Raw genomic sequence first — 19,091 nt, forward strand, 5'->3', positions numbered from 1 at the left:
AAAGCCTAAATGTTTCTGTTGTAGCTTTAAAATCATTTTTGCAATATAATTTTACCAGGGTGACAAAGCAAACTAAGCAAAGCACGAAGTAATGGCCAACTCCTTCACAAGCATGAGGTGACTGAGGAGACAGTTTAGATGTGTTTGAAAGCAAAATATAGTATATATTTTTGAAATATAAAGAAAGTTGTTGATAAGGATTAATGCCACAAAAATTAAACTAAATTAAGTAAGATTATATTTTTATTACAATTGTAGTGTCATTACAGTATTGGAGTGTCATAATTATTGTCATATTGATATTGTCATAATTATTATTATTTTATTCTTATCTATTTTTTTACTTCACAATTTTCTTTCTTAAAACTACATTGTTGGTTAAGGGCTTGTAAGTAAACATTTCACTGTAAGGGCTACACCTGTTGTATTCGGCGCATGTGACAAATAACATTTGATTTGATCTAATTTACGTAAATTCAGTGAAATTCAATTCAGAAAAAAAATATTTCATTAAAAAGGAATTTAATGGGAGTGTGGTTCTCCTGCAATTTGGTGGCGCTAGTAAGACACAGAAATACGTAGGTCTCTCATCCAATCCATTTCCTTTGCCAGAGTGGTCCATAATTAACTTTTGCTTGGTTGGCAGTTTCAACCAGATATAAGCAGGCAGAGACCCCAGCATCCATAAGTCAGACACCTTCTTCCTCTGTGGTAAGACTCTCTCCACCTCTTCACATGTTTACATTTGCCAATATTTTGTGTGCTCTGAATCTTACATGTGTTTTGTTAGATTTTAAACGTGCAATCAAGTGGCATTGATTTAAAATGTTTTATTTATTTATTGTGTTTAACTTTAAATGTGTTTTCTATTCAAATCTGTTACTTTCATTTACGGTCAAAAGTGGTGCTCCTGTTGTTTGTAAATTATGGGGTTGGTTTATAATATAACTGGGTTTGCAGGGGTATTTATTTGAATTCTTGTCAGAATGTGTAATACAGTCAATTGCAACGAGGAAAATGAAAGTTACCAGTTGCACCTGTAGTTTAATTGGACAAGGCTGTCATGATTGAGTTGAATGATGTTTTCTGGCCCTCCGAGGGCTAAATGATAATGCTTTAGACTTATTCCCAAGACCCTAATGTTTCCCAGGGTTCTCCAAGAAGTACAAATTCATCTGTAGAAGGGGAAAAATAAGGTGAGACATAGTTTGAGCATTCATAAGAAAAGTGACAAATGTTCTGTGAGAGAAACCACTCACAACTCTGTTGACTGTGGAGGAAGCTCCACAGAGTCAATCAAGTTTCTTGTTTCATCTCTTTCCTAGTGATCCGTCACCATGAGTACGGACGCTGAGATGCAAATCTACGGCAAGGCTGCCATATACCTCCGTAAGCCTGAGAAGGAGAGGATGGAGGCACAAACTGCACCCTTTGATTCAAAGAACGCCTGCTATGTCGCAGACACCAAGGAGCTTTACCTTAAGGGTTTGGTCACTGCAAGGGCCAATGGAAAGTGTACTGTGACAGTCACGAATCCTAACGGCACTAAGGAGGTAAGCCTGATTTGAAAATAATTTAAGATTGTGCACACTGTTTTCATTTTTATCATGCCAATTGTCAAAATTAATTAAGTAAAAAAAGATAGATTAATAAGCATTTCTTAGTTTTTTTTGTAAGCAGAATATAACCTTCAAACACATCCTTTTTATCGCTGCTATTTAAAATTGGCATTGAATTTTCTATACTGACTAGTTAAGAATCACCATGTGTGTCAATGGTTGATAACAAAGTAGTTGGATTAGATGGGGGTATACAGTTTTATTTTAATATTTGTTTTTAAAAGCATTCAGTCCTGTCCAGTTTGATCTGTGTATAATCTAGATTTCTGACTGTTTCAGGAAGGAAAAGAGTTCAAAGAAGCAGATGTCTATGAGATGAACCCCCCTAAGTACGATAAGATTGAGGACATGGCCATGATGACCTACCTGAATGAAGCCTCTGTGTTGTATAACCTCAAAGAGCGTTATGCAGCATGGATGATCTATGTAAGATACCTGTATAAACATACACACACGTACTTGAACATGAGATACACACATACAGTACTACACATAAAGTAATGGTAGAAACCAAAACATACCAATACAGTAGACCTACATTACTATACCATAGTACACCCACATCCTCACATAAATCCAGGTAAATGTCAATCTGATTTTTCTAATCCCCTAATTGAATTTATTGTCTTTCATCCAGACCTACTCTGGGCTGTTCTGTGCCACGGTGAACCCCTACAAGTGGCTTCCTGTGTACGACATGGAGGTTGTTAACGCCTACAGAGGGAAGAAGAGGATGGAGGCTCCACCCCATATCTTCTCCGTCTCTGACAACGCCTTTCAGTTCATGCAGATTGGTATGAGCTCTAATGGATGGATGGATGGATGGATGGATGGATGGATGGAAGTTAAAATATGTTTTAGAGAGGTATCTACTGTTTTCTAGTCTATGTTAGAACAGTTTGCTGGTAAAACTGATTACACTGGCCTTGAATGGAAAATGTTCCAAAATTAAATCCATGATGATGCTATGAATTCAATAATGTCCCCATAATGTTGCTTGAGTATGATAATCAATATGTTGTTTTGTTACAGACCAGGAGAACCAGTCCGTCCTGATTACGTAAGTTGTTTACTAAAATCTCACTTGAGAAAGGGTTTCTACTGTAATATGTTGTGTCACTTGGGTGTGATGAAAATACATGACATTATGAATGGATTAGGCTATGCATAAGAATGAGTCGATGGATGGGGATATTTGTTAATGATTTACTTATGAAAGAAAACAGGTCAACAGTGTATTTTTCAATGTTATTTCTTAGTGAAAGCCAATCTGACACTCAAACATGTTACTAAAACCCCTGTTTCTCTGTCATTAACCAGTGGAGAATCCGGTGCAGGAAAGACTGTCAACACCAAGCGTGTCATCCAGTACTTTGCCACCATTGCAGTGTCTGGTGCCAAGAAGGAAGTAGACCCTAACAAAATGCAGGTAGGTTGTTCCTTTCTAACACATTTCAGTTTGATGGGCTGTGATCAAGCAATCGAGAATAACTAACTTTAGTACTTTACCAGTTTCTGAGCAACTTGTGTTTGTCTCAATCAGGGGTCTCTTGAGGATCAGATCATTGCTGCTAACCCTCTGCTGGAGGCTTACGGTAATGCCAAGACAGTGAGGAACGACAACTCGTCTCGCTTTGTAAGTATGAAGGGCATACTGGGAAAGTGACCTTATGTACTTCAGTATTTCCCTTTTGTTGTATCAATAGATGTCCAACAAACGGTAACATTTAAAGGGGTATATCAAAGTAAAATGTTAGATGTATTTAGTGAACCTCTTTCTAACCCCCATGCTTTATTTTAGGGTAAATTCATCAGGATTCACTTCCAAGGTAGCAAACTGGCTAAAGCTGACATTGAGACCTGTGAGTTGATTTTCATTGTTTCTCAATTCTTTACTAAATTCACACAGATTCTTTTTCGGAGAGCATATCATCATATTATTAATTTTATCTCATGTTCTCTCTCTCTCTCTCTGTTTCTCTTTCTCTCTTTGTGTCAATCTCTCTCTCTTTCTCTCTCAGACCTGCTAGAGAAGTCCAGAGTGTCCTTCCAGCTTCCCGATGAGAGAGGCTACCACATCTTCTTCCAGATGATGACCAATCACAAACCTGAGATTATTGGTAAGGCAAAGTAAAGGTTCAGGGGGAATGTTTCCTCCCTCCATTAGAAATACTATTACAGTGAGTAAATCCATGGTAACAAGGCATCTAGATATGGGTCAGGTCTTTGGGAAAAATGTATCAAGAAATGGACTGTGATGCACTAGTCCACGAGTCTCAGTTGATGCTATTTATTGTATACTACATCCTTGAGTCCATCTATTGGGTAAAGGAGAGCAAGATACTGTAAAGGTAGGACAGCAGAAATCTAAGAGATTTAACTGACAAGACATTCTCTGTTGTCCATAGAAATGTCACTCATCACCACCAACCCCTACGACTTCCCCATGTGCAGCCAGGGTCAGATCACAGTGGCCAGCATCAACGACAAGGAAGAGCTGGATGCCACAGACGTGAGTCAAACAAAGGGTTAATCATATTTTATATATGTAATGGGTAGGACCACCATACACACTTAATGCACTGTTCAATTCCAACTTGGTGGCAGCAGGGAATTATCATGTATTTTGTTTTGTTTGATTCTAAATGCCTTGTGTTAGTTAGGCATGTGCCTCAAGGAACTCTTCATGCCTTCACACTTCACCTTGAGGCACGTACTGTACATGTAAGACATCCACAAGAGATTGTCACTAAGTCCCTGTGGAACTGGGTAAAATAGAGGTTGATACGGGAGTGAAAATTCATTCCTTTCCCATCTTGTCCTGTCAATGTTTTTCCTGTACTGTCCTGATCCAACAACAGTTCTACAACCCTTGAACTTTCCTGTCCCTTCCGGATAAAAAAAATCAGTGTTGACCCGTCCAGTGCTCATTTTTGTGCGCACAGAAATACAGTATGTAGGCTATTGTGTTTGTTTAGGAAGTATGCTAAATGATTTCAGTAATGCAATACGCGACTGTGATATGTGGTTGTAGATGAATTAAAGCTGGAGGATGAGGACAGACCACAGTAACCTACAGCTGAGCACTGCCGCACATCAACATTTACAACACAATAACATTTACAACATGAACATAAACCTGAGCGGGCATTACTGCATAAGTCAATACATTTTTATTTCACTCTTCAGCTCATACGGCATGGGTTTAGTTAAATACACGAACAATCCGGCTTGACGATAAAGTTGTTGGTAGGAGAGCAGCTTTGCGGCATCAGGCCGCATGTCCCGCTCTCTTGTTGGTAGCATATTTGAATTCACCGCAGCATTTTTTTTTTACAAGCCATGTACTAGGTTCCGTCATTGTCAGAGACAAGCCCATGAAATGTAACTAAAACATCTCTCTTTCCTTGGCTCTAATGTTAGTGTTAGTGATGGGTCCTTGGCTGCAACAAGATGTTGCAATTCCTCTACTGAAGGCTTCGTCATTTAGCCTACTAACGTAGGTTGGCATCTGAGGTAGCGTTGTGACTGGCTACAACTGGAGTGAGGCGCGAGGGTGAACCGACAGAAGGGGAGGGGGAAATTACAACGTATTTCGTTTTTTAAAAGTTTTTTTAATGAAATACTCCACACATTACATATTTCCACCCAAAAAACGATGTTTATAACTATTCATGTACTGCCAGCTCCTGTGGACTGTTGATCCTGTCCCATCCTGTCAGAACTTGATTCTAGAACTTCACTCCCATTCCTGCCAGAATCCCGCAGGACCCGCAAAAACCCGCGGGAGTCCTGTTCCCGTGTCAATCTCTAATCTAAAATTTAAGTCTTTTGTGCTGTCATCTACCAGTGTTGGTCAAGTGTAATCATCTGGATCTGAGAAGCCAGTCAAATGAATCCATCCCATTTGTTCTGCTGAGAGCACAGAACTGTAGTGTACTGTATGTGAGAAAACTACCGTTCAGTTCATCACTGTTGTGCTTCCTGTCTAATGCCAGGATGCCATTACAATCTTGGGCTTCACTAATGATGAGAAAAATAGCATCTACAAGCTGACAGGAGCTGTACTGCACCATGGCAACATGAAATTCAAGCAGAAGCAGCGTGAGGAGCAGGCTGAGCCAGACAGCACAGAGGGTGAGTCCCAAACATAGATATACAATATGTAGAGCATTATAACCATTCCCAGTCCCACACATAGATATACAATATGTAGAGCATTATAACCATTCCCAGTCCCACTCATAGATATACAATATGTAGAGCATTATAACCATTCCCAGTCCCAAACATAGATATACAATATGTAGAGCATTATAACCATTCCCAGTCCCACACATAGATATACAATATGTAGAGCATTATAACCATTCCCAGTCCCACTCATAGATATACAATATGTAGAGCATTATAACCATTCCCAGTCCCACTCATAGATATACAATATGTAGAGCATTATAACTATTCCCAGTCCCAAACATAGATATACAATATGTAGAGCATTAGTCCCACTCCCAAACATAGAAATACAAAATGTAAGACAGACAGTGCCTCATCAAAGTCCGGCAGGAGATAATTTATGGAGACCAAATTCCAACCTCCAGAAATTATTTAAAATTATGGATGTGGGTTCAAATCAAAACCTAGCCCCCCAAAAACTTGGCCGAACCCTTTTGTCAGTGTGAAATCAGAATCAAGTGATATTGTGTTTCTGAGTCTGTTGTTGTTGGTTCTCTCTCCAGTGGCTGATAAAATCGGCTACCTGCTGGGCCTGAACTCAGCTGAGATGCTGAAGGCTCTGTGCTACCCCAGAGTGAAGGTCGGCAACGAGTATGTGACCAAGGGACAAACTGTACCTCAGGTACGATGGCCAAACACGGCATCTACCATTTTCTGAGCACCAGAAATATTTTGGGGCGAGTGCATTGCTTGTTTTGAATAGTGATGTTGTTTTCCCCAAGCTCTTTTCACCTTATCACTAGACATGGTCAATATCTCATGTATTCATTTGAGGTATTATCATTGCAGGTTAATAACTCAGTCTCGGCTCTGGCCAAGTCCATCTATGAGAGGATGTTCTTGTGGATGGTCATCCGTATCAACGAGATGTTGGACACCAAGAATCCAAGGCAGTTCTATATCGGTGTGCTCGACATTGCCGGGTTTGAGATCTTTGATGTGAGTCTGAGACCAGAACAAGACAATTAGTTGTGATTGAGAGGGATTACAGCCTTGTATGATGATAAAATGATCCCTTCTGAAATTCCATCAACAGTACAACAGCATGGAGCAGCTGTGCATCAACTTCACCAATGAGAAACTGCAACAGTTTTTCAACCACACCATGTTCGTCCTGGAACAAGAGGAGTACAAGAAGGAGGGAATTGTCTGGGCCTTCATTGACTTCGGCATGGACTTGGCTGCCTGCATTGAGCTTATTGAGAAGGTAAAGTGTCTGTCAGGATTATAATGGACCTCAACAGCAAAGCTCAAATGGAGTGGTGTGAGATATTATCACATGGTACAACGTATCTGACTGTTGAGAACTCAAAATGTTTCCTATTATGGGCCCCTAAATGAAGATACTCTGATAATAGCTTGTTTGCTAAAAGAATAAATGTGATCCTAAATGTAAATATCACTAATTTGATGTGCATCTCTTTTCGTAAAGCCATTGGGCATCTTCTCCATCCTTGAAGAGGAGTGCATGTTCCCCAAGTCTTCAGACACAACTTTCAAGGATAAGCTGTACGCCCAGCATCTTGGCAAAACCAAAGCGTTTGAGAAGCCCAAGCCTGCCAAAGGCAAGGCAGAGGCCCACTTCTCCCTGGTTCACTACGCCGGCACTGTGGACTACAACATCACTGGCTGGCTGGAGAAGAACAAGGATCCTCTGAACGACTCAGTTCTTCAGCTGTACGGGAAGTCCTCAGTCAAACTGATGGCTACCCTGTATGTCGCTGCCCCACCTGAGGGTAAGACTAGCAGCACATCAAAAGATTTCATGAAGAACTAGTTACAACTCAGTCCCATTTTCTTTAAAGGGTCAGTCTGCAGTTGCTACATCGATTTGTGGACTTATAAAGATATGTACCCATTCATTCTAGAAGGAAATAACTTTCTTCAAGAACATCAGCCGTTGTACCCCATTAGAAGCCGAAATAGAAGCTTTTACTCTTATTTTTGTAAGCAAAGTAAAGGGGAACATGCACTTTACAGCCTCAAAACATGGTTTTAAACAATCATTTTGATATCATGAATAGTCAGTCCTTGAATACATAGCTCTGTCTATAAATTGGAGTGGTTATGTTTCTCCAGCCCCATCTCTCCGTTTTTTATCGAAACAGGGGCAGAGAGAATGCTTTGTTATTGTTTCAAATGCTGATTGCTGCTTTAAATGTATCACAATTTCTAAGGGTGATTTACTAGGTTAAATTAAGGTGAAAAAAATAATATTTCCTCATACAATAGGTGTTATTTTACACAATCTCATTGGCAGCATTTGCATTAAGATAAGTGTGAAGTTAACCTGAGATTCTCTCATTTATATTGAACTTTTCTCCATTACAACAGATACAACCAAGAAAGGAGGCAAGAAGAAGGGTGGTTCCATGCAGACTGTGTCCTCCCAGTTCAGGGTGAGCTTTTAAAATGTGGATATTCAGTCCTTCAAAAGGTGTACTGATAATCAGAAATGATTTCTGAGAACATGGTTTGTAACCCTCTTACAGGAGAACTTACATAAGCTGATGACCAACTTGAGGAGCACTCATCCTCACTTTGTACGCTGCCTGATCCCCAACGAGTCAAAGACTCCAGGTACAATAGATGTTGAGTTAAATATGACATCTTGTCAGTACCGTATCAGTAACATTAACAAACCAATCTTGAACCTGTTTATGAGTATTTAAAGAAACTTGGTTTGTGTTACCAGGTCTGATGGAGAACTTCCTGGTTATCCACCAGCTCAGGTGTAATGGTGTTCTGGAGGGTATCAGGATCTGCAGAAAGGGCTTCCCCAGCAGAATCATCTATGCTGACTTCAAGCAGAGGTACACACACACACACACACACACACACACACACACACACACACACACACACAGAGAAATATCTTCTCTAAGGGTTATCCCAACATCAGAATAGCCTTTTTATTTTACGTAATATAACCAACCTATTACAACTTGACATTTCTCCTGATTCAGGTACAAAGTACTGAATGCCAGTGTCATCCCTGAGGGCCAGTTCATGGACAACAAGAAGGCTTCTGAGAAGCTGCTTGGGTCCATTGATGTGAATCACGAGGACTACAAGTTTGGACACACCAAGGTCAGTCAAATACCACCCAGCAAAAGCTAACAATAAAACACAACTTCAATGATGATGTAAACTCTAACCATTCAATGTCTCTCCATTTGATCTATCCATCTTTTTATTATTTCTTAAAAACGTGAAGAAACATTGTACTCAATTAATTATCTTGTGCTTTATGTCAGAATGGTATGTCTGCAGTTATCTATGTCAGTGTACATTATTAATCTACAACTATACAATAACCTACAACTCATAAACAACCTATCCCATGGTTTGTTTGTAAGGATTACAATGTTTATGTTGTTCAAATCAATCTAGTGGTTTGGTTCCTCTCTTTTGATTCACCCTTTCTATCTGTTACCACCTGACTGGTTCCATAATTGACCATGTCAACCTGTGTCAGGTGTTCTTCAAAGCCGGTCTGCTGGGTGTCCTGGAGGAGATGAGAGATGAGAAGCTGGCCTCTCTGGTCGGCATGGTCCAGGCTCTCAGCCGTGGATTCCTCATGAGGAGAGAGTTCACCAAGATGATGGAGAGGAGGTGAGGAAGAGTAGACATCTTGGGAAACAATTCTGTCAACCACCTGTATTTAATGTATAATGATTACATAGTGAATATGCTGTGAGTTGTTCAGGATGAGAAAGTGCATGTTATAATATTCTATTAAAGCAGCAGTTTGGGATTTAGCAAGCTGTTCAATTGTTATTTAAATAAGTAATATTTACCCATTCATTCTGGAATAATATGAAATGCCTCATGATCTTAACATTACCTGTCAGTCCTTTCATCTAGAGCGCTGTATATAAGTTTAAGAGGGATTACATTTCCCTAGCCCCATTCCTCAGCTGTATTCAAAAAGTGGTGGAGTCCCCGTTTTGTTATTCTTCGAATCGCAGAATGTAGCTTTAAAGAAGTCATCCAGTGATTTTATTTTTTACTTTTACTGTTAAGGAATAATGGGAATGCCCTACTCCTTGAAGTTTGCAGTTGTATAAACAAAAATAACTATTTTCTTCAAAACATATATTTTTACCCTTTAGTGTGTGTACTTTACTGTATTTATACTTGGATATCGTTTTCCACTGGAAAAGTAAAAAGAAAACACTGGAGGAGATCTTTAAGCATGTCACTCACCATGTCACTCACCATGTCACTCACCATGTCACTCACCATGTCACTCTATCCTTTCTGTGGACCAGAGATTCCATCTTCACCATCCAGTACAACATCCGTTCATTCATGAATGTGAAAACCTGGCCATGGATGAAGTTGTACTTCAAGATCAAGCCTCTGCTGCAGAGCGCTGAGACTGAGAAGGAGCTGGCCAACATGAAGGAGAACTATGAGAAGATGACGTCGGACCTGGCCAAGGCTCTGGCCAAGAAGAAGGAGTTGGAGGAGAAGATGGTGGCCATGGTGCAGGAGAAGAATGACCTGGCGCTTCAAGTCGCATCTGTGAGTGAGCAACAGCCCCCATCAAAGCACATTTAGACACACAAGTACACAGACACGAACACAATCGCACACACATCTGTACATACGAACACACGCACACTGTGGCTAACTCAAGAAATTGCCCATGGTATATATTTATATTTCATACATTTAAATTGAGTCGCTCTGACCTGTTGGACTAAATGAAGTCTATATTTTGATACACAAAGTGAGGCTACGGATTTTTTTCTCCTGTTCTGAAACCAGGATTCAGAGAATCTGAACGATGCTGAGGAAAGGTGTGAGGGGCTCATCAAGAGCAAGATCCAGCTGGAGGCCAAACTCAAAGAGACGACTGAGAGGCTGGAGGATGAGGAGGAGATGAATGCTGAGTTGACTGCCAAGAAGAGGAAGCTGGAGGATGAGTGCTCTGAGCTGAAGAAGGACATTGATGACCTGGAGCTCACCTTGGCCAAAGTGGAGAAGGAGAAGCACGCCACTGAAAACAAGGTCTGGTAGACAGTCTAACCAAACAATAATCCAAAGAACAATCAACTCAAAACATGGCTCAACAGAATTGGAATTAAAGGCTTTTTGTGGGTGCAGGAAAAAAAGAAAGAAAAAAAATAGTGGATTTTCAGTTGTGGTGTACTCCCCACAATCATTTCATGTTCTGCTCCCCCCTCGTTTATGATTTCCATTCAGTACACTGGCATGGAGTACAGTGCCATCTAGTGTTGAATCTATAGTACAGAACTTGTTGACACATTTCTATTATACATTTAACTAATTCTCCCATTTATGTTGAAGTGACCAAAGACTACATTTGTTGTGGCCGTTTTCAGGTTAAAAACCTGACAGAGGAGATGGCGTCTATGGATGAGAGTGTTGCCAAGCTGACCAAGGAGAAGAAAGCCCTCCAAGAGGCCCACCAGCAGACACTGGATGACCTGCAGGCAGAGGAGGACAAAGTCAACACTCTGACCAAGGCCAAGACCAAGCTGGAACAGCAAGTGGACGACGTGAGTGGAGTTTGACATTTTGGACATGATAGAATGTAAGATGATATTATCTACAGTTGTTTAGATTTGACCAATATATGTGTGTTTTTATCTTGTAGCTTGAGGGTTCTCTGGAGCAAGAGAAGAAGCTCCGTATGGACCTTGAGAGAGCCAAGAGAAAGCTGGAAGGAGATCTGAAACTGGCCCAGGAGTCCATAATGGACCTGGAGAATGACAAGCAGCAGTCTGATGAGAAAATCAAGAAGTAAACACAAATAAATTACTACAGTGTTCCCTGCCATCTTGATCAACATAATGGTTCTTCTTGGCTCATTCTTGTAATTATGAATTAGACTGTATGTGATTCTTACAAGCAAAGTGAATGGTAATATAGGCTCCCTTTACACTGTCTAACCTAAACAAACTTTGTAATCAACGTGTTTGTATTTGTTAGGAAGGAGTTTGAGACCACCCAGCTCCTCAGCAAGATAGAGGATGAGCAGTCTCTGGGAGCTCAGCTGCAGAAGAAGATCAAGGAACTGCAGGTACAGTACAGGATCTAAAGTCCAGTACAGGAAAATAACTGACACATTCTTCTGGTAGCACATATTCTTTCTGGTGGATTCCGATGGCTCAGTAAGATGGAAGATGGTGCTTCTTGCTGGTGCTTCTTTCTATGTAAAGATGTTGCTTCTTACCGTTGTTAGTTTGGTTCCTGCATGGGACACTGTCTAATGGGACACTGTCTAATGGGACACTGTCAAATGAATATAGTAAATATGTTAGTGTAACTGGCTATGTAATAACACATTTATACTAAATATACAGTACATACTATTATTATGTAGTGAGGTTCAAATGTTTCAACTGTATTGTAGTGTTCATTCCCCCTGCTCCTACCCCTGTTCTAGGCCCGTATTGAGGAGCTGGAGGAGGAAATTGAGGCTGAGCGTGCTGCCAGGGCTAAGGTTGAGAAGCAGAGGGCCGATCTCTCCAGGGAACTTGAGGAGATCAGCGAGAGACTGGAGGAGGCCGGAGGCGCCACTGCTGCTCAGATTGAGATGAACAAGAAGCGCGAGGCTGAGTTCCAGAAGCTGCGTCGTGATCTTGAAGAGTCCACCCTGCAGCATGAGGCCACAGCCGCTGCTCTGCGCAAGAAGCAGGCCGACAGTGTGGCTGAGCTCGGGGAGCAGATCGACAACCTGCAGCGCGTCAAACAGAAGCTGGAGAAGGAGAAGAGTGAATACAAGATGGAGATTGATGACCTCTCCAGCAACATGGAGGCTGTCGCCAAGGCTAAGGTGAGTAGTGAAGTTTTGGTCAAGCAGTGTTGAGGAGGGTCAACTACATTACCATTCAATAAACTGAAGTTGACAGTCCCATATGTTTCACTAACAGGGCAATCTGGAGAAGATGTGCCGTACTCTTGAGGACCAGCTGAGTGAGATCAAGACTAAGAATGATGAGAATGCTCGCCAGGTCAACGACATCAGCGGACAGAGGGCCAGACTCCTGACAGAAAATGGTACCATCAACAATGAACAACAAACCAATATAGTTCACCTCAGTAGTACACAATAACATGTTGAGGGCTGTAAATTCAGTCTACATAGTTTCTGCCCTATGATACCTCAAAATACAATTTCAATCTTGGAGAGTCCCCATAAGAAGATGTCCCTCTCTTCCTGCAGGTGAGTTTGGCCGCCAGCTGGAGGAGAAGGAAGCCCTGGTGTCTCAACTGACCAGAGGCAAACAAGCCTTCACCCAGCAGGTGGAGGAGCTGAAGAGACAGATTGAGGAGGAGGTCAAGGTAAGGGACCCAAAATGGATACCACCTGCCACAGTTTAGAGCTTTCTCTACATATAGACTTTCTACGCCACCCTCAGAGACTTCTACTGTCATTTGTTTTACTCTCCCTCTCTAATCTCTCTTTGTCTTTGTTTTTCTCTCACAGGCTAAAAATGCACTGGCCCATGGTGTCCAGTCTGCCCGCCATGACTGTGACCTCCTGAGAGAGCAGTTTGAAGAGGAGCAGGAGGCCAAGGCAGAGCTGCAACGCGGCATGTCCAAGGCCAACAGTGAGGTGGCTCAGTGGAGGACTAAGTATGAAACTGATGCCATCCAACGCACAGAGGAGCTGGAGGAGGCCAAGTGAGTTGCACACAATAATAAAAACTGTAATAAACGGTGTGGATGGTGAGGGTGGTAGTGGGATCTGAGAAAATGTTACTTCAATATGTAGTGCAACATTTGTTTCTCAACAAATGATGCACCATAACACCACCCTCTGATTTTCAACAGGAAGAAGCTGGCCCAGCGTCTGCAGGAGGCTGAGGAGACCATTGAGGCGACCAACTCAAAGTGCGCCTCCCTGGAGAAGACCAAGCAGAGACTGCAGGGAGAGGTGGAGGACCTCATGATTGACGTTGAGAGAGCCAACGCCATGGCCGCCAACCTTGACAAGAAGCAGAGGAACTTTGACAAGGTGAACATTTATAAACCTCACTCTAGTTTTGATATTTCCTGTCTGCTATTTGATCAGATGTAGTATTATTGTAGCATATTTCTGATTCAAAACTCTTTCAATGAGTTGTAATGAAAATCCCATGGATTTCCCCAGGTTCTGGCAGAGTGGAAGCAGAAGTATGAGGAGGGCCAGGCTGAGCTGGAAGGAGCTCAGAAGGAGGCTCGCTCAATGAGCACTGAACTCTTCAAGATGAAGAACTCCTACGAGGAGGCTCTGGATCATCTGGAGACTCTGAAGAGAGAGAACAAGAACCTGCAACGTGAGCATTTGACAGCAGTTATTTTTGCCTGATGTTTGACCAGTGTTTGAAAATGGAATCAACTGTAATCATCAACATTATAAAAAAATTACTATTAAACCATCTCAGAATTTTTATATACATTTTAAAATATATATATTTTTGGAACTTGTAATTGGTATTCCTTTGAACAACCCAATGATGTGGAGGGCAATTAGATTAGCAAGACAGAATGAAGTGCTGTTCATGAATGAACTGTTATTATGATTCATTATAAACTTCAGTGCATTGGTGATATCCACTGTGGAAATCTCGCAAGACTAAACAGCTCCTGTGTTTGTGTGTGCAGAGGAGATATCTGACCTGACTGAGCAGATCGGAGAGACTGGCAAGAGCATCCATGAGCTGGAGAAGGCCAAGAAGACAGTGGAGACAGAGAAGTCTGAGATCCAGACCGCTCTGGAGGAGGCTGAGGTACAAACTACAGCTGTTTGATAGGAAAAGCAGTGTTACACTAGCCAATACAACTACAATCTTATGCTCCCTAGTTCAGTGTTTATTGTAGTCATATATATGCAATTCCTTGTGTTTTGCACATCCAAATGTACAGACCCTTCGCTAAGCTCCACTCTAACATTTGTGGACAACCAATCGCAGTTCTCCAATGAATAGCAACTGTCATCGAGTCGGACACATCGGACAAGTTCTTGTTTCAAACACATGAAAACCAGTAGAAAAAGAAAACAGAAACAGAGTTTTCTTAAAATAAAATAAAAGTTTAATAATTGAACAGTTCAGCAGGAGTACTTTCTAATGTGATTCCTGAAAGGCAGAGCCTGTTGATGGAGTATTTTTTGATTCCGATATTATACTGTTGTTACATTGTTTTCTAACTCAGCTGGTTAGCTAGCTCTGTCTCATAGACCACCAAACGTTGATAGCTAGCCATATAACTTGTTTTCTCAACATATATGATCATGTACATTGGTTAGCTCAGTTAGTCATGTTATGAATACATCTTCCATCTACGTTAAACTTCAGGATACAATTTGAGACCACTAGTTAGTTCCAAAAGTAGTTATAGCTTTGACTGCATGCTGGCACTGAATTCAGAGCCATTCAGTGGCTAGCCACACTACAAAAATAATTTTACCAGGATTCCCTTTGAAGCAGCTGTAATGACAGTCCAACACAACATACCTGAGGGGTAGTGTTTAATTTCATTGTATATATAAAAACACAGTTTGCGATTATTGTAATTCCCCATCCAGTGGTCTGAATGGGGAATTGGGCTTCCCAGGAAAATGTTGTCTGAGGTTGCAACAGTAACCAAGGGGGGCGGAGCTTAGTGAAGGGTTGATTCGTCTGACTGCTTCTCTTTGTCCAGGGCACACTGGAGCACGAGGAATCCAAGATTCTGCGTGTGCAGCTGGAGCTGAACCAGATCAAGGGTGAGGTGGACAGGAAGATCGCTGAGAAGGATGAGGAGATGGAGCAGATCAAGAGGAACAGCCAGAGGGTGGTTGACTCCATGCAGAGCACCCTGGACTCTGAGGTCAGGAGCAGGAATGACGCCCTGAGGGTGAAGAAGAAGATGGAGGGAGACCTGAATGAGATGGAGATCCAGCTGAGCCACGCCAACAGGCAGGCCGCTGAGGCCCAGAAACAGCTGAGGAACGTCCAGGGACAGCTCAAGGTAAAAGGACTGGGACATCAGGCTCAAAAACCTGAACATGGAGAGGGATTTGTTCGTGAATCAGTAGAAAATAATAGATCAGAGGAATGTACTCGAGTGGACTAATATACTGTAGGAAGGTAGGGATATTTGAGTGGACTAATATACTGTAGGAAGGTAGCGATATTAGAGTGGACTAATATACAGTAGGGATATTGGGGACATGTTTACCAATGAACATGCCTATTACCCACTGGGGTGGCAGGTAGCCTAGTGGTTAGAGCGTTGGGCCAGTAACCAACTGGTTGCTGGATCTGTTGTTCTGCCCCTGAGCAAGGCAGTTAACCCACTGTTCCCTGAGCGCCGATGACGTGGATGGCGATTAAGGCAGACCCCCGCACCTCTCTGATTCCGAGGGGTTGGGTTAAATAAAGAAAACACATTTCAGTTGAAGGCATTCAGTTGTACAACTGACTAGTTATCCCCCGTTCCACCTTATTACCAATCCTATCGCCCCTACTTCCACAAGTCTAATGATACTATGTAATTGTGTACCCCAGGATGCCCAATTGCACCTTGATGATGCCGTCCGCGCCGCAGAGGATATGAAGGAGCAGGCAGCCATGGTGGAGCGCAGAAACGGTCTGATGGTGGCTGAAATTGAGGAGCTGAGAGTTGCTCTGGAGCAGACAGAGAGAGGCCGCAAAGTTGCTGAGACTGAGCTGGTGGACGCCAGCGAGCGCGTCGGACTGCTGCACTCCCAGGTACGGGTCAAAAGCCATTTCTATTGAAACTCAACCAAGCATACCGTTTACATTTTCATAATTTCAGCCTTGTGACTTGTAAGTTCTCTTGAGAGTCAAACAAATAGCCTTGTTTCCTCCTTCAGAACACCAGCCTTGCGAACACCAAGAAGAAGCTGGAGACTGACCTGGTTCAGGTGCAGGGAGAGGTGGACGACATCGTCCAGGAGGCTAGGAACGCAGAGGAGAAGGCCAAGAAAGCCATCACTGATGTGAGTCCTTATGATCTACTCAATTACATCAACTAGATTTGTCCCCAAAGGCCAATGGTAGCTGGGCTGGTTAAACAGAGATCTCAAAAGGAGGTCAGATGATCTCAGAGGGACATTATGATTGGTGCCAGTTGGTGCATAAATTAAACTAACTACCATTCCAGGCGGCCATGATGGCCGAGGAGCTGAAGAAGGAGCAGGACACCAGCTCTCACCTGGAGAGGATGAAGAAGAACCTGGAGGTCACAGTCAAGGACCTGCAGCACCGCCTGGATGAGGCTGAGAATCTGGCCATGAAGGGAGGCAAGAAGCAGCTCCAGAAACTGGAGTCCAGGGTGAGTTAACAGCAGGGTGGATTGAAAAACAGATTATTGGAAATGTATTTGATCATATAAAAATACACAGGGGCATTGTGTAATGGATTTTTCTCTTAATAACCCACCTACATCATGAAAAGTTGTTGTTTTCATTATAGACCCCTTTAATTAAAATCGTAAAAGTTCATAGGAGCAGACAACACTTCTTGACCAGTAGAAGAACATTCCTCTGTTTTTCAAAGATTTGTTACGCCTGACTTCACCACCTCACATAAATGCCTACGTTTATTTCTTCCACAAAGGTGCGTGAGCTCGAGACTGAGGTGGAGGCCGAGCAGAGAAGAGGTGTAGACGCGGTCAAGGGAGTCCGCAAGTATGAGCGCAGAGTCAAGGAGCTCACTTACCAGGTAAGAAAAAGTGCATTCTTCACACACTAAAGCACACTGCTTTGTGTGTTAAACTACGGACTGTTGATTCTTCTAACTTCTCCCACAGACTGAGGAGGATAAGAAGAACGTTGGCAGACTTCAGGACCTGGTAGATAAGCTGCAGATGAAAGTGAAGGCCTACAAGAGGCAGGCTGAGGAAGCGGTGAGTCACAGACTTAGTCAAAACCTCTGAAAGCTTACATTACCTAGTAGACATTACAAAACTTATACTCAGTTTACTTAAGTGTTGCTACTGCATGTCAGTCAACATTGACTCAGTTGATAGTGCAAGTAATTTCTGAAGAAATGTATGCACAGTGACTACTCTTTCTATATGTAACAATTTAAAGTAGAGAGTGTTGAATGTTATTTAGCCTTGTGCCGTGGGCTCGTCTGGTGGTAGTGCTGACTCTCCTTGATCACATGGTCCTGGAAGCAGCAGTTTATCCCCTGTTCCACCACTCACTTTCTCTAATGGAGCATCCTTCTCTCTCATAATTCCTTAAAAAAATATATGTTAGATTGCTACCTGAAGCTTCAAACTTTCAATACTGATGTTAGGCTCTCCCTCTCTTTTCCTCACCCAGGAGGAAGCATCCAACCAGCACATGTCTAAGTTCAGGAAGGTTCAGAATGAGCTGGAGGAGGCCGAGGAGCGTGCTGACATCGCTGAGACTCAGGTCAACAAGCTCAGAGCCAAGAGCCGCGACAGCGGAAAGGTACAGAACTGCTGCTAAACCTACACCTGACTCATGTTCAAACATGACCACATCAACACCACCTATGATTCATTCTTCACAGAGGTCAATACTGACCTTTTACAATCACTCAAATGTTGAGGATCTCTGAGAAACACATTTCAGGACAGGTTAAATAATCCAAATGTAGTTGGTACTTCAAAATCGAAAATCAAGCTGAGCACTGAGTCTTAAATACTTGATCCATTCTGTTATTTCCAAGTGTTGATATATTTATCATGTTCATTATTAATACTGATCCATTCTGTTATGTCTTTCTTCTTACAGGGAAAAGAAGCTGCTGAGTAAACAAGACCAAAGTCTTATCAATTTCCTGTGTGTCATAAAATATGATTTTCACTGTGAAATGTTGATCATTGATTAAAAACATGTAGGCCTACATACACTTCCTTTGTGACTGTGGACTTATTACTCAGAAAACAGCTTTTCAAACCATAAAAATACTGTACTTTAATTAAATGAGCAATCTGGGATTCAAGCAACATCAAAGCGGACACCCCAACAAAGCGGTCACTTTTTTTGGTAACCAGCTGAGGGATGATGATAGAGAAATTTAACTATAGAATTCATAGACTAAGCTATTATAGTCATGCATAACATCAACATGATAGTTTTAACCCTTTACACTCAGGGGAAGTGGCCTATATGAACACGCCCAAATTGAAATGTTTCCATAAGAAACAAATAGGAGAAGCAAGATGGTAGCATAACCATGGTTGCAATTGAGAGAGAACATTTTGGTGATTGGGCGTAAATTCTCAGAA

General features: G+C 42.0%; 1 protein-coding gene across 1 annotated transcript; it reads left to right on the forward strand.

The window, feature by feature from the left end:
* Nucleotides 1-685: 685 nt before the first annotated feature.
* Nucleotides 686-18,712, forward strand: LOC106594844 (myosin heavy chain, fast skeletal muscle). The gene is made up of 41 exons (XM_045687539.1): nt 686-711; nt 1,151-1,196; nt 1,326-1,553; nt 1,899-2,045; nt 2,257-2,413; nt 2,652-2,679; nt 2,940-3,048; nt 3,163-3,255; nt 3,421-3,481; nt 3,641-3,739; nt 4,028-4,131; nt 5,618-5,756; nt 6,362-6,480; nt 6,648-6,797; nt 6,895-7,065; nt 7,291-7,594; nt 8,193-8,257; nt 8,351-8,438; nt 8,554-8,671; nt 8,825-8,948; nt 9,337-9,473; nt 10,133-10,388; nt 10,635-10,877; nt 11,213-11,389; nt 11,488-11,633; nt 11,823-11,913; nt 12,280-12,669; nt 12,767-12,893; nt 13,060-13,178; nt 13,324-13,520; nt 13,671-13,854; nt 13,990-14,155; nt 14,484-14,608; nt 15,522-15,830; nt 16,370-16,573; nt 16,699-16,824; nt 16,989-17,159; nt 17,444-17,548; nt 17,637-17,732; nt 18,157-18,288; nt 18,595-18,712. The coding sequence occupies exons 3-41, from the start codon at nt 1,338-1,340 to the stop codon at nt 18,613-18,615; spliced, it is 5,814 nt and encodes a 1,937-aa protein (XP_045543495.1). The 5' UTR covers nt 686-711; nt 1,151-1,196; nt 1,326-1,337; the 3' UTR covers nt 18,616-18,712.
* The last annotated feature ends 379 nt before the right edge of the window (nt 18,713-19,091 follow it).

The sequence above is a fragment of the Salmo salar genome, chromosome ssa01 (genome assembly GCF_905237065.1).
Source record: "Salmo salar chromosome ssa01, Ssal_v3.1, whole genome shotgun sequence".
Lineage (NCBI taxonomy): Eukaryota > Metazoa > Chordata > Actinopteri > Salmoniformes > Salmonidae > Salmo > Salmo salar.

Coding starts and splice junctions, on each gene's coding strand:
- LOC106594844 (XM_045687539.1), top strand. CDS start 1,338: ATGAGTACGGACGCTGAGATGCAAATCTACGGCAAGGCTGCCATATAC. Junction 10,389..10,634: donor TGGCGCTTCAAGTCGCATCT/GTGAGTGAGCAA, acceptor TTCTGAAACCAG/GATTCAGAGAATCTGAACGA. Junction 12,894..13,059: donor CAGACTCCTGACAGAAAATG/GTACCATCAACA, acceptor CTCTTCCTGCAG/GTGAGTTTGGCCGCCAGCTG.